Source organism: Microtus oregoni, unplaced genomic scaffold (assembly GCF_018167655.1).
Source record: "Microtus oregoni isolate MIOR12 unplaced genomic scaffold, Mior012 000025F_ref0000491, whole genome shotgun sequence".
Taxonomy (NCBI): Eukaryota; Metazoa; Chordata; class Mammalia; order Rodentia; family Cricetidae; genus Microtus; species Microtus oregoni.
In genome coordinates this window covers 11123415-11138556 of record NW_024543084.1, presented here as the reverse complement: position 1 = coordinate 11138556, position 15142 = coordinate 11123415, and the positions used below count along the sequence as shown (strand labels likewise).

Sequence of the window (15142 nt, the reverse complement as noted above, 5' to 3'; positions counted from 1 at the left end):
CCTCAGGTGGAGGACTGCGGTAGGGTGCCGAGAAGAGGGTGATAGGGACGTTGGTGTTAGGCATGTTCCAGGTTGGGCCTCCCCTCTGAGGCTCTCCACCAGTTGAGCATGTCCTGGTTTGGAAGAGCGGGTGTTGGCTGGTAAAATGTTGCCTCGGCTGGGATAGGTTCTGTCTCTGAGAGGTGGGAGCCACTGGATGCCAAAGCCCGGAAGAGATGAGGTCAGCCTGTGTCTTGACGGCAAGCTCTAATTGCTTATTGGGGTATAAACTGTGGGGGCTGCTGAAGCAAGAGGCCATCAAGGAGACCTGAGGATAACCAGTTTGATGACAGTGAGTTATAAAGCCGCGGTTACCTGGGAGAACGAGGAGGAGGTGGCAGTGGCTGGAAGCATCCCTGGGATCTGACTGCACGGAGTTCGTTGTCACTCTCCCTGAGTGGAGTTTTTCTTGGTGGGGGATCCCCAAGAGGAGATGGTATCATGGGAATGGCTGTAAGATGAATGTCCCCTCCCCCAGAAGGGGCTAGAGTCTTACACTGACAAGGTATAGGTCAACTTAGGGGACTGTCGTTAGGGAGGCTGCTGCTAATGGAGTTGTGATGTGGTGACTAAAGGCTGTGGTGATGGCACGTGCCTTGGGGATCACAGCTGTCCAGTGGTGCCCTTCAGGGCCATATCTCTACACAGCTCCTGCTCCCAAGGTTCTGTCATAGGAGGACACAGGACAGTACGCCCTTGTGGATGGGTAGTCATGATGGGTTGGAGCTCATTAGGGCCTTTCCTATCTTCACTGTTGTCCTTGCAGGCTCTGAAGAACAGGAGGTAACCGGGCAGCCTTCTAGGCTTCCCTCCTGGGGGGACCGGGACGGGCCACTTGCTTACCTTGTGTTGTAGCTCAAGGTACCCTGGGAGGCCCTCACACTTTTCCTATAGCCCTCCAGAGTATGGCTGCTGTGTCGATAATGGCAGTGTGGTGACAGAGGACAAAAGCCCTTGAATCAGATCCTTCATATGCTTTCATATCCTCAGTATGGGGTATGGAGGCTTGGGGACCAGCTGAGGCTGACTCACCCATGGCCCAGGAACTGCTTCCCTGAGCCCACCAACCTAGAGGGCTGGTCTGTCATGCAGGATGGTAGAAGGCACTGACAAGCCGGGCTGCTTTGCTGTGAGGTGGGGCCTAGGGTGGCCTGCGGACTGGCCCGCACTGTGGCAAGGATGTAGAGATCCGCTGTCCTCACTTTTGCCTTCTCTCCGCAGGCCTTTTCCCTCAGAGGAGACAGCGGAGAATGATGACGATGTCTACCGAAGCCTGGAAGAGCTGGCCGAGTAAGTAGAGGAAGGCCGATGGGGGAGGACACGAGGAAGGAGCCCCAGGCTCAGCAGCTGAACAAGCTGCTCTCAAGGCAGAGGCAGCCTTGGCTGTCCTCTCTCTGGTGTCCCTGCCAGAAGCTGGGGCTTCTGCATGGCTGAGTTACAATGCTTGCTGTGCACCCTCTGCCTTCTAGAAGGCTACCCGGCTGCCCGGTAACTGTCTTGGTGTCTGTTGGTCATGGTTGGTGGCCTTTCTCTTGGAACGTTTCCTTCTGTGGAGTTGCTGGGAGTGGCACGGGGCAGGTGGTGTCCTTGTGCTCCTCTTTCCTGGCCTTTGGGCTCCTCGCTGGGTGGCTCCAAACAGTGGGGCTTGTGACTCAGATCGCCTTATAGCCCCCTGATTAGGGTGTGACTTGCAGGGGAGAGCTGGTTCCCCATCTCTTAGTGACCCCCTGCTTCTTAATTCCTCCGAGGATTTTCCCCCCCTCTACTACATACAGGCCGAGCTGGGTCATTTCCCCACAGCGATGACAGAGCCTTTGGCCTAGCTCTACAGCCTTCTGTGGTCATATGAATGGGATCATGTGGCCAGTGTGGGATTACCCAGCTCTCTGTCAAGAAAGGGAAATAGCTCACCCTGAGCCTAACTATGATAGAGGCTGGGAGGGGCCCTGGCTGGGACCGGCTGGTTCTGCCCAGGACCTAGTTTGTTATTGGCAGCCTCTGGCCTGTGTGTCTACTTTTCTCCCAAGCTTGAGGTTCCCTTGGGCCTCCTGGTAAACTTCTGTCCCCAATTTTATCACATCTGAGAAATGTGTTTCTTCCCTGGAGACTGGCTATCTCTCTCCCTCCTATTGTCTCAGTGCGCAAACTCAGAGAGGAATCAGATGTGCCGGGGCTGCATGTTCTGAGCACCTGCCGTTAAGGGGTTTTCTGCACTTGCAACCCCATTCTGTACTCACCCCCCCCCCATCTGCGCTGTCTCCAGAGATGGAACACGGTGTGTTTTCAGGGTCTCTATTAGATGGTCTAACATTGTGATGGGACACTGTCACCTACAAAGTTAATGCTCACAAGTCCCCCCATCTGTGGAGTCTCCAGAGATGGAGCACGGTGTGTTTGCAGGGTCTCTATTAGATGGTCTAACATTGTGATGGGACACTGTCACCTACAAAGTTAATGCTCACGAGCCCCCCCCCATATATGTCTGAAACAAGTTTATGATTTGTGTTGGCCTCATTCATAGCCGTTCTGGGCCCCATGCAGCCCACAGACAGCGCTCGGACATACCTGGAACTCATTCATTGCTTAGTTTGTCTGTCTTGGCCTGGCAGCCCTGTCCTGCAGTTCTGTGAGAGCCGGGGATTCCTCACCTGGAGGCAGAGGGAATTCCGAAATGGGTTGCCAGGAGGCCTGGGGTGCTCCCGTGGGTGGGAAGCCCAGAGTTCCTTCAGACATCCATGGAATCCTCCTGGGCTGTAGGGAGTACTAAAAGGGAAATGAGTTTGTGAAAGTCATTCATGACCTTGAGTCCTTTGCTGGGTCCTGCGTGACTCTGACCTCTCTCCAGAGTTAGAGAGGGGCTTAGGACACTCAGGTGCAGGCAGAACACCATGTGGGTACAGAGAATTGAGGGAAAGGGATTCAGGCTGGTGGCACAGCACAAGGGAGATCCTCAGGGCATGGCACCTCTGCCCTGGTGTTGCAGTCTGGGGATATGTGCTGGGCTCAGGGTTATCCTTAGGTGCCCTCGCTATGGGAAGCCTTGGTGAACTACCCACAGCACTTGCGCCCTGTTTGCTATCTTAGAAACTCAGTGTTTAGGTGGTTAAATGTCTCCCGGAAACCAGGAGGGTCCTGAGGTCAGGCCCAGTGTCTGAAGACTCCAGCCCTTAGTACGTGCCTGGTGTATCTGGTGTGGCGTCGGTGGCGCTGTAAGGGGCTACAGTATGGGCAGTGCTCGCTAGCTCTTCCTGCTGGGACCATGCACGACACCCTTTCCCTCTCATGCTTTGTAAACTCCAGCCTTCTGTTGCCTCCACTTCACAGATTGGGAAATGAGCCCAGAGGGAAGCTGCAACTGGTTTGTGTCACTCAGCTAATAAGTGGCATGCTGATCTTTGTACTCTGTCTGCCCTAACCTCTCCTCTAATTGGGTGATCCTATAGAGGCCGGGAACCTCTGGCTGGGCCGGTGCCGGGAGCAGTTCTCCTGAGGTCTCTCCTGAGTTTTTTTATCTCCCGGAAATGTCCCTCAGGTGGGCACAGCCTGGAGTTTGGAAGTACAAGGACCATGTAGGTTTTGTGTATCTAGGGCCAGGTATGAGATATCCTGATATTTTAGGGCTAGCGTGTTTTTCACCTGCTATCCTGGAGGTAGCCTGTGTACTATGGTTCGTGGGTGCCTTTCAATCTCAAGGACTCGCTTGTGGTCAGTCCGGCCTGGAACCTGGGTACCCACCTCCCTCTTCTTCTGCCCCTTCTGGTTTGCCACTGGTCTCTTTCTCCAAGACAAGCTGGAACTGCTCTCATAGGAATGTAAGTTGGAGAACATGTAGCCTTGCTCGGCAGGAAGCTGTTCCTCAGTGACATTCACCCTGAGCCCCCTTAATCCCTAACCTTGCCGTTACTGCAAACCTGAACCATAAATTACAGGGAACGAGGCTGAGTCTGGATCTTTAAGTTGCCGTTTGGTCCCAGTGGCTCGAGTTTAATGAATTTTCTATGCTTTTCCCCCCACTTTCTTCTCCTTTCCTTGGAAGACAGATTTCCTGGTCTCTGTGGAACTGGTAGTGATGTTTGCCCATTACACAAGTAGACAGCCCTGGGAGGGCATGAGACAGCAGCTGGGGAGAGTGTCATCTTGTGGGAGCAGCTGTGTGTCGGGGGGAGCATTTCAGAGTATAAGGGGCTGGATCCTCAATAGTGATCATGTTGCATGTCTCCAGGACCCTTTCAGCCACCCTGACCCAGACACTGCAGCTTGTGGTGGTGGTGGTGATGGTGGTGGAGGGGGTGTGTTAAGCACTGGCTCACTGATGTGACTGCCTCCTTGGTGTTCCAGGTGTGGTCTATGAGCAGCCTCCTGGAGCAGTGCGCTGAGCCCTAAGGCTGCCATTTCTTGCTCAGTTGGTCTTGGCAGATTGCTTGCTTCCATGTACCTCGGTTTCCTTCATTGTAACACGTGACGTCAGTACCTGGTTGGTGGGCCTGTTGCGAAGGCAGTGGCACTGGAACTACAGGGTGCTCACGGGCCCCGTGGGCACCTGGGAGCTCATCCTGAATCGGCTTCATTGACTGAGACCATCACTCTCCCCGGCCTCTAAGTGGCGGTGGCAGCGCCGCGCGGAGGAGAGCAAACATGAGTTATATGCCTGGCTGCTGATTTTCTAGTAGCCACAGGAACAGCCTAAGCAGAAACAGGTGAAGTTAATCTGAAGAATGTATTTTATTTGAACTGATTGACCCAAAATGTTGCCAGAGCGGTGTTTTCTGTGGAACGGCTGCCAACAAGAAATTGCGTTTTCAGTCAGTCCCCTGGCCGGGCATATAGTTTGTGATTGGTCCAGATTCATTTGTTACATGACAACCATGCATGGCCCCGAGCCACTGAGCTGGGCAATAGGAGCTGTGGTCTCAAATGTCCTTCCGGGAGTTTGAGCAGAAGCCCACACATTAGGAACACTGGAAAGGGCTCTCAGCTCCCTCTTCAGATTGTTAAGCAATGTGTGATCAAGTAGTCAGAGCAGCTGCCTGAGACAACGAACACAAAACACTGCCACTTAAAAATGTCATTATTAAGCAAAACAAGCCCAAAAGGAAAGGCCCGCTTCTCAGCCGCTCTAAAAAGTGGCACCTGCATTTGCATAATGGCCTGCCTGTAAAAGTGTCTGAGCCCACCTCTCAGGTCTGACCCCCAGTCTACATCTGTAGGGCTAGTGCCATTTTATGCAGAAGAGCGGATGGCGCAAGAATAACGCACACATGTGAGGTGCAGTAGCCAGGGCCCCGCGGTTGCAAATGTCTGGCTTTGGCCCATTGTCTTCCTCTTGCCTTTCAGGGCTCTCTGTGCCCAGGTGACATGTCTGGGACCTTCCCAGGGTTCAGGAAAGCAAGGGTGTGCATCATTCATCACAGGCTGTGTAGCTCTCCTGTTCTGTGTTACTGCCTCAAGTTTCTCGGTCCCTCCAAGGGCCCCAGTTTCTCTGTCTCCGCTCTAAAACCTGCACAGATGTCCCTTTGAGGTCACAGACTTCACAGTCTGTCGTGGCAGAGCCTGCTTTGTGCTAGCTCTGACTTCATCGTCCTCTGAGGTGAATTCATTTTCCTCCTTAAACACATGGGCTCGTGCCCAGCCAGGGGCTGTAACTTTTCTGTAAGGGTATAGCTGCATATTTTATTGCCTTATGAAACAGCTATGGAGTAATTCTTAAGCATAGAAATGAAGGCAGGTTGGAGTTTTTCCATGCTCTGGGGGAGGGGGAGTTGAGGTACAGAGGGGTGGCAGGGATGGCAGTGAATTGGGAGGGTGGTCGTTTTTCTCCTATCTGACCCCACAAACGCCAAGCCCTGGCCACTCTGCAAGCTCTTTAAAATAACAGAGAGCAAGGGCTGTATCCTGTGGGACCCTCATTCAAGTGGGAACCCATCTCTACCCCAGCCCATGGTCCTCCCTTTCGGTCCTCCCTCTGCTCAACACTGTCAGAGAAAGCTAAATCTAAAATCTGTCTTCAGAGTTTTCTAGTTCAGCGCTGCTCCTTGAGGCAGGTGTGTACAGGATGCTGTGCTCAGAGCCTGGGGTGAGTCGGGAGGGTGTGTTTGGGATGCTTTATATTCACCCCAAATAGCTCCTTTCCCCCAGGGGGTGAGCTTTAGAGCAGACTTCACAGAAAAGACCCAGAAAGCCAGGCATGGCGGAGCACACCTGTAATGGTGGCACTTCAGGAGCTGGGATGGGAGAATCAGGAATTCAAGGCCAGCCTGGGCTATGTGAGTCTTTGTTCTCCCAAGCAACAACAACATGTCTCCTGACCCCTTCAGAGGACATCTGTGGCCACACACCTCTGGAAAGAGTACAGACCAATCTCTTATAGTCGAGAAGGGCGAAAAGTAAGACCTTCTCCCTGAGTAGAGGTGGGGACGGCACCCTCATGCCATCCTCAGTTCAAGTTCCTCAGGTTCATGGCTGAGGTGATGGCTGGAGAGGAGGCCATGGGCTAGAGGACAGGGTAGGTGGCTCTTACAGGCAGGCCTTTGCTTTGGGACTCACAGTGTGAAGTTATACCCTTGTCCTATGGGCTTGTTGCCTAAGGCCGAGACCCTGGGCTTCTTAAGTGGGTGACAGGCAGGGATCAAAAGGCTTCCTTCCTCCCTCCCTCCTTTCCTCCTTCCCTCCCTTCCCCCTCTCTGTTTTTTTGAGACAAAGTTTCTCTGTGTAGCCCTGGCTGTCCTGGAACTCGCTCTGTAGACTAGGGTGGCCTCGAACTCACAGAGATCTGTCTGCTTCTGCCTCCTGAGTGATGGAATTAAAGGCCACCACCCTGTAGCCCCCCTTTCCCTTTCTTGCCCAAGCCACCTTGATTGGACCTCCAGCATTGCTGTGGGGGGAGCTGCCTCCCGGTATCCCTTGGTGTCTCACTTGTGCAAGATGGGCTTCTCCTTGGTGTACGCGCTCACTGATATCCTGTATGTATTCACGTCTGTCTCTGTGTATATGATGTAAGTGTGTGTATGTGTGTGTGTGTGCAGTAGACTCCTGTGCCACAGCATACTGTGGAGGTCAGAGGACGATCTTAGGTGATAGTCTTCACCTTTTACTTCAACAGGACTTCCTTTTCTTTCTGCTGCTCTCACTGGGAGAGCTGACCGGTGAGTTCCCAAGGGTTCTCCTGACTGCCTCCCATCTCTCCGTAAGAGCACTGGGGTTACAGAAGCGCTTGCTACCATGTTCAACCTTTACGTGGGTTCTGGAGATTTGAACTCAGGTCCTTACCCTTGTGCCTCCAGTGCTGTCTCACAACCTTCCTTCCTGTCCGTCTCTTGGTGACTGTCTTAGTTAGGGTTTCTACTGCTGTCAAGAGATGATGGCCACAGCAACTCTTATAAAGAAAACATTTAATGTTCCAGAGATTTCGCCCATTATCATCAAGGCAGGCACATGGTGGCATGGAGGCAGACCTGGTGCTGGAGGAGTACCTGAGGGTTGTACATCTGGATCCTCAGACCACAGGAAGTGAACTGTGACACTGGGTGTAACTTGAGCATAGGAGACCTCAAAGCCTGCCTCCATAGTGACACACTTCCTCCAACAAGGCCACACCTAATAGCACCACTCTCTGTGAGCTTATGGGGGCCAGTTACATTCAGACTACCACAGTGACCATGTGAGTTTCATTAGTGTTGTTGCTTACAGGAACATGATCACCTTACCAGCGGCTACCCAAACCAAAGAAAATGTACCCCCACGTTAACAACTTCTGTTGGAATGGCTTCTGGAGACTCGTCAGGGTCTGTTGAATTTCATGCCAGGTCAGCCACTGCTGAGTTTTGGGCAGGGCTCTGGGGAGAGTCTGGGTCTCGTTTATCCTACTTGGGAACTTAGCAGAGAGCTTTGTCCTGTCTCGTGGGGCCTTGCAAATCCAATGAAGTCTTTTAGGAACCCTGAGAGAGGAAGACTTGGCCTTCCAGATGTCGTGTTTTGTACTTAGCACAGACGTTGCACACGGAAGCACATACAAGAACCCTGTAAAATGAGTAAGCGGGCCGCACAGGGCTCCACTGTCGAAGTTCAGTCAGGCATTCGGCATCTTTTGTATTGACTTCCAAACTCCTACTCATTCTACAAAACCCAGCCCAGACGTCACCTCCAAGAAGCCACCCACAGCCCTGCCGTGCTAAAAGGATGCCTTCTCCTGAAGTGTGTCCAGAGCGCTGGGTGACCTTGACATTGGGTCTTCATTGTTTTTCTACATCACTAGAGAGTGGTCCCTATGGGTCCTTTGTAAGGAGCAGAGGAGGCAGCTCACTTGACCTGAGCCTAGCACAGCGTGTTAGACGGAAGAGCCAGGACCAGCGAGATGGCTCCGCAGGTAAAGGTACTTGCAGTCGAGCCGGACAGCCTGATTTCGATTCCCGGGACTTACCAGGTAGGAGGAGAGAACTGACTCCTTCAAACTGTCCTCAGTGTTCACACATGTACCCTGGCAGTCATCCCCACCAAGAGAGGGCTGGGGACAGGATACAGGGATGACAGATACTTAGAATATTGCACTCCTTGTGTGAAGGATCCCTGTGTGTCCCCCACATTGTCCCTGCAGAATTCTATGCCATTTCATCCCTGACAGCATAAGTGGGGTCTCTGTCCTCCATTTTGCAGTTGACAATTAGAGCTTCAGGAGGGGAAGTGCCTCGCTGGGGGCCACATAGACTATGCCATGTGACAAGGAGGAACCGAAACCCTGAACCATCTGCCTGGGGCCTAGGATGTCCCTATGGGACTAGCCCTTGTGACCCAGTGCTGCCTGCTTGCTTGCTTATTTACCTATTTATTTGTCGATGTTTCTAGGCTTTTCTGCTGCTTAGAAAGAATTCCCAGAAAAGAGGCAATTGTTCTCTCTCTCTCTCTCTCTCTCTCTCTCTCTGTCTCTCTCTCTCTCTCTCTCTCTCTCTCTCTCTCTCTCTCTCTCTGTGTGTGTGTGTGTGTGTGTGTGTGTGTGTGTGTGTGTTGGGGGGGGCGCAGAACCCCAGCGGGCTTGCCAGGTGAGTCTGGCTAGGTAGTTCCTGGCACCTACCTGTAGGCAGAGTGACTCCTCCAACAGAGAGTGATTAAAGGTGTCTAGGGTCCTTGTCTGTCCATCTGTCCACACAAACAGATGATCCAGTCCACAGCAGCCACTCTCTGCTGCCTGTGCCCTGAAATGAACTGAAGTCTGGTGTGGGCCGAGGTTAAAAAAAAAAAAAAGCCCCATGTCCCCTTTGGTTTCCTAGTAACAAGTTCATGATGGCTTGTCACAGGCTTGCCTGCCAGCCTCATGCCTGGGGCTGAGCTCACAGTGTGTGCCAAGCCTGTCAGCACGATGTTTATGTCCCCTGTAAACACCCAGTGCCTGAGGCACAGGGCAGTTGCTCATTCCCCCTTGTTTTGTAGGGTGAGGGAGCTGGGCCTCTCAGCAGCTGCCTTGTGGAAAACCAGGGTGCCGGAATCAGCCACCATGCAGGCTAGGGAGGCTGTGGGCTACAGGGGCTCAGGCAGGAGGTGGGAGGGAGACGCTTTGGGCCCCTTCTGGAAGAGTTCAGGCCATTGTAAGAGGAGTCATTGTGGGGTGTCGCATCTGTCAGTGCAGCTGACTTCAGAAGCTGCAGGAGGGAGAGGCCGGGGCAGGTAAGGGGCCACTGTGCTTTCACGCCATGTGGCCCAGCTGTGTCTAATTGTCATAGTCCGGCCGCTGTGTGGGGCAGTCCCTCCCCACACATATGTTCTTGTGCTTTCTGTGGCAGCTGGGCCAGGAAGGACGATTCCTACTACCCTGGGAGGCCAGTGCCAGCGCCCAAGTTTCTGGGCTTCCACAGTCTAGCTATTGTGTTCACTGTTGTTTAATCTGGTGTCCTAAGGCATTTGCTTAGCATGTGAAAGGTTATGGGTTCTGTCCCCACAGTCTCTGTGTGTGAATGAGCACATGTGGACATCAGCCTTGGTGGCCATTCCTTGGGTACCATACTTTTTTTTTTTTTTTTTGGAAGAGAGTCTCTCAATGGCCTTGAGTTCTCCCATTAGATCAGGTTGGCTGACCAGCAATTCCCAGACATCTCCCTTGCTCCACCTCCTGAGACCTGGGATCACAAGCACATGTCATTATGCACCCCCTGCTTTTTAAGTGGATACTGGGGGTTGAACTCAGGTCCTCATGCTTGTGAGGCAAGCACTTTACTGCCTGAGCCATCTCTGAAGCCCGTGCTCTGTCATTAGAAACGTTTTTTTTTTTTTTAAAAAGATTGTTATTTATATGTATGTATGTCTCTCTCCCCACCTGCAAGTGCGTGCATGTGTGCATGTTTACTTGGGTGTATGTGTGTGCATGTGCGTGCATGTGTGCATGCTTACGTGTGTGTGTGCATGTTTGTGTATGTGTGAGTGAGAGACCTGTTTGAGTGCCCTTGGAGGCCAGAAGAGGCACTAGATCCTCTGGTTACAGTTACAGCTGGTTCTAAGCCATTGGATATAGGTGCTGGGATAACTTGAGTCTTCTGGAAGAGCAGCAAGTGCTTTTAATCATTGAGTGTGCTATATCTTCATTCCCTCCCCTTCCCTTTTCTTTCTTTGAAGATTTAATTTTAAAAGAGATTATTATTACTATTATTCCTGTGCATGGAGTATGTACATTATTAAGTGCAGGTGCCAGAGGAGGCCAGAGAGTTTGAATCCCTAGAGTTGGGGCTACAGGCAGTTATGAACTGTTCAGTCTGGGTGGTAGGAACTGAATTTGTTCTTCTGCTAAAGCAGTAAGTGCTCTTATTCACTGAGCCTTCTCTCTAGCACCTAAGATTTATTTTATTAAAAATATTGTAATCGCATTTCATTTATTTTGTGTTATGGATGGGAGGTCAGGGGACAGCTTCCAGGAATCAAGTCTTTCCTTTCACCATGTGGGTTCTGGGGATCGAACTCAGGTTATCAAGTGTGGTGACAAGCACACACTGAGCTGTCTCACTGGCCCCATATCTTGTCTACGAGCACAGCCTCTGTGCTGAAGTCATATTCCTGACTGAATCTCTCTTCCACCCTCTGGATGGTGTACTATGGCGGCTATGCATTGAACATTTACTATATGCAAGGCCTGTGCTAGAGAAACTGAGCTAGGAAATGGCTTAGGTCTGCTTTACTACCCTCTGAACAAGGGTTACACACAAGAGTCAAGTTCCAGGTAGGAATCCATGCCACTCCCCTGTCCTGGAGGCTTCATGCCTCCATCAGCACTGACTGGTGCAGCGCCTGTGTGCTGGGGATACAGCTCTTCCATGAAGCATGGCCCTAGGTGAAGTGGGCTCTAGATCCACCCTTCTGTGTTCCTGGAGCCTCCTGACAGGACCAGGCAGGGACTTGAACCTTTTAACATCTGTGGTAAGATGGGCTGAAATTGGCCCCCGTGGAAGGCTCTGCAGCCTTTAGGAGGCTGTTTGAGGCAGGTTCTGGGGCCTTAGCTGGGTTCTCATGAACTCACGAGCTGCTGCATAGGGCCCTCCAGATCACCCAGGTGACCTCATTTTGCAGCCTACTCCCAGCTCAGTGCCTCTTCCTGCTCATCTGATCAGCATGGTCCTCACATACGGGACATATGCTAATCTGTCATCACAGATGCAAGGACCTATGAAGTGTAGGTCTCTGCCTGGAATACTTACATTTGAGATGAGACCTCTGTATAAGAAGCAAGGACATCCTGGGACATCCATGCCCCTGTGGCCAGAAGGAAAACCTGTATTAACCAGGGTTCTCTGAAGGAACAGAACTGATAGATGGAGGTATGTGTCAAATACAGGCTGTGGTCCATCTGGGTAGTCTAGCAAGGTCTGGCTCATGATGGAAAGTCCAAGCGCCCAGCAGTTGTGCAGTTCCTGGTGTTTGGCTTCTCAACAGTTGCCATCTGGCTCTAGCGTCCTCGAGGATTCCTGGACAGCTGTCTGCTTTCAGTTTCCTGGAATCCTGAAGGAGCTGGGTTTAATACTGGCTGCAGCAATCGGAGAGATGAACTTGCCTGCGAGAGTGTGGGCAAGCAGGTAAAAGCAAAGCAACAGTTTCGGGAATAGAGAGATGGCTCAGAGGTTAAGAGCATTGCCTCCTCTTCCAAAGGTCCTGAGTTCAATTCCCAGCAACCACATGGTGGCTCACAGCCATCTGTAATGGGGTCTGGTGCCCTCTTCTGGCCTGCAGGCATACACATAGACAGAATATTGTATACATAATAAATAAATAAATATTTAAAAAAACAAAGCAACATTTTCTTCCTTCCATGACCTTTCACTTGGGTTGCCACCTGAGGGTGTGGCCCAGTTTCAAGATAGCTCTTTCCTCTTCAAATATGCAAACAGATATTTTTTTTTTAAAAATAATCTTACAGGAGTACTTAGCAACTTAGATTTTAGTTGATTTCACATGTGGCCTAGTTGGCAACCATGATTAGTCATCCCATCATACAGCCTGAGCTTATCACCTCACCCACTAACACTGAAGTAACCACATTTTCATCTAAACATTGTCCCCCTGCCGTTTCCTCCACCTTGAAGCCATCTATGTCCCAAGGATCAACAAGGATTTGGGTGGAGTATTGATCTTAGGATAAATATGGGCCAACCCGAAAGTATCTGATTGATACTTTTTTTTTTTAATCTTGATCGCTGAGTTTATCTTATGGCTACTTACCATGTTTGATTTTGCTTTTATAATTTTATTTTAATTTTTAAAAAAAGTTCACCTCTTGGCTGTTCTCTTTATTTCTTCCTCTCCAGTACTTTGGAGCACGCATGTTTGAAACTTCAGTTCTCTGGTTTTATAATAGCTAATAACATGTGCAAAGCTGTTCGCTGACCTGAATTAATTAAATAATAGGCAGAGACAGCATCGTATAAATGCAGATGTATCAGTATGACGAGTCTGCTCACGGGCACCCTCCTGGCTCTGTGCGGGGCACTTGGAGAGGAAGGTCAGCCCGGGATACAGACAGGAATCAGATCTGGGTGGGAGAAGGGATGTAAGGTCTGCAGCTTTGAGGCTCTGCTGCCCTCTGTTAAAGCACCAGAACAGCTTCATCCCCCTTCTTTCTGCCTCTGGCTGACCATGTTTGACCTCAGGGTGCTTAGGAGAGACAGTGGGAAGCGGTGCATGAAGCCCAGTCCTGCCAGGATGGATGTTCCTGATTGCCGTTGATTTTAGGGGGCAGCAAGAGCAAAATGCAGCCATGTATATGTGTTGGGTGACCATCCTGGGGGTGTTCCCAGTATCTCAGTACGGTGTGATGTTGGGGTATCTGCTGGGGGTGTTCCTAACGTCCCAGTGCTGTGACCTTGTTTCTTCTGTACCCAGAGTGGGGCAAAGCCGAGTCCTCCTCCCTATCTGAGGATCCCCTCAGAGGCTTTTCTCTAGTTGTTCACTGTGGGAGGAGGGAAGCTCCGGTCACTGTACTGATGCACAAATGGTACCCTCTGAGCCTCTGTTTATACTGGTGCAGTGGGGGCTGTGATTTCTGAGCAGATCTGGCTCTCGGCAGTGATCGGACGTAGGGTCAGACTAACATTCCTGCAGCCAGCAATAACAAAACTTGGGGGGGGGAAATACATAAAAATGCTCTCAGAGACATTAAACAGCCCCCACAAGCTGAGAGGAAAGTGGAGGGAGTATCTCCTAGGGATCGATCTTGAGTGGATGGGGTTCTAGAAGGCTGCTTCACAGGTGTGTCTGTCAGCTTGTTAGCACTATAACAGAGTGCCTGACCATCACTTGACAAAGAAGACAGGCTTACAGCAGCTTCCGGTTTCTCTACGTAGTCTCTAGGCAGTTGTTTTAGTCTGTGGCAGCATTGATGTCGTGATGGAACTCAGGCTACAGGGGTGGAACTCATGGCAGAAGTGAAAAGGGGGATGGGCTGGGGTCTTAATAGTTCATTCAAGGCGTGGCACACGCCTTTAATCCCAGCACTCGGGAGGCAGAGGCAGTCGGATCTCTGTGAGATTGAGGCCAGCCTGGTCTACAGAGTGAGTTCCAGGACAGGCTTCAAAGCTACAGAGAAACCCTGTCTCGGAAAAACAGTGTCTGTCTGTCTGTCTGTCTGTCTGTCTATCTATCTATCTATCTATCTATCTATCTATCTCATTCAAAGGCACACCACCCCAGCGACCTCACATGTTCTCAGCAGGCCCCATCTCATGATCATTCCACTACCAGCCAGCAGTGCCAAAGGCTTGGAGCTAAACATCTAAGCTTCTGAAAAACAATCAGGCTCCAGGCTGACGGAAAGACAGAACGCCGACTGAGAACTCCCTGCCTGAAGGTTGTCGAAGGGTGATGGTTGATATTAATTCTCAGCTTGACACAGTCCAAAATCATCTGAGAGTCTCAAGGAGAGATTGTCTAGATCAGGTTGGTCCTGCGTGTGCGTGCGTGCGTGCGTGCGTGTGTGTGTGTGTGTGAGTGATTATGTGGATTGTGTTAATTGAGCTGCACCATTCCCTAGCAGGGGATCATGGGCTTTCTAAGAGTGGAGAAAGCACGCCGAACACTACCATGCACACACAATTAATCGTCACTGCTCTTGATTGTGGATGTGATATGCCGTCTGCTTCAATTTCCTGCTACCTGAGTTCCCTACAGCAAGGACCATCACCTGGAAGTGCAAGCCAAGCAAACTCCTTCTCCCTTAAGTGGTTTGGTTAGGGTGTTTTGACAACAGCAGAAACAAAACTAAGGCAGAAACTGGCATTGAGAAGTAGGACTGTTGGCTACGGTGGGCCTGACCACGCGGCTTTCAGGCCTTTAGAGCTGTTTTGTGGGTGGAACATGGAAGAGTTTGAATCTTTGAGCTAGGAAAACCATTGACTGCTGAAAGGCAGGGATCTCAGTGAGCAGAAGCCCCAACCTGCCCTCATCCTCAACTGAACCTTCATCCCATCTGTATAGCAAGGGTCCCAGAGTTCCACCAAGATGAGGTGGCAGCTGGAAGCTGCATCCAGTGGCCGTGCCAGCCCTGCCCTCTGTAGGATGTCCTCCTGTTTGAGTCCAGCTGGGTTCGTTCTTAGAATAAGCATGATGTCATAAGTCGCAGGATCCAGAGTCTCGATGCATA

The 15142-nt window shown here is 51.2% G+C and overlaps 1 protein-coding gene across 7 annotated transcripts in view; it reads left to right on the top strand.

Moving 5' to 3' along the window:
• The window catches only part of Vav2 (vav guanine nucleotide exchange factor 2), a 174363-nt gene that overhangs the window by 112798 nt on the left and 46423 nt on the right, over positions 1-15142 (top strand). For all 7 annotated transcript variants that reach the window (XM_041674463.1, XM_041674465.1, XM_041674466.1 and 4 more), the window contains one exon: positions 1261-1329. In XM_041674463.1, the coding sequence (XP_041530397.1) occupies positions 1261-1329 (69 nt within the window). The remainder of the gene's footprint in view (positions 1-1260; positions 1330-15142) is intronic.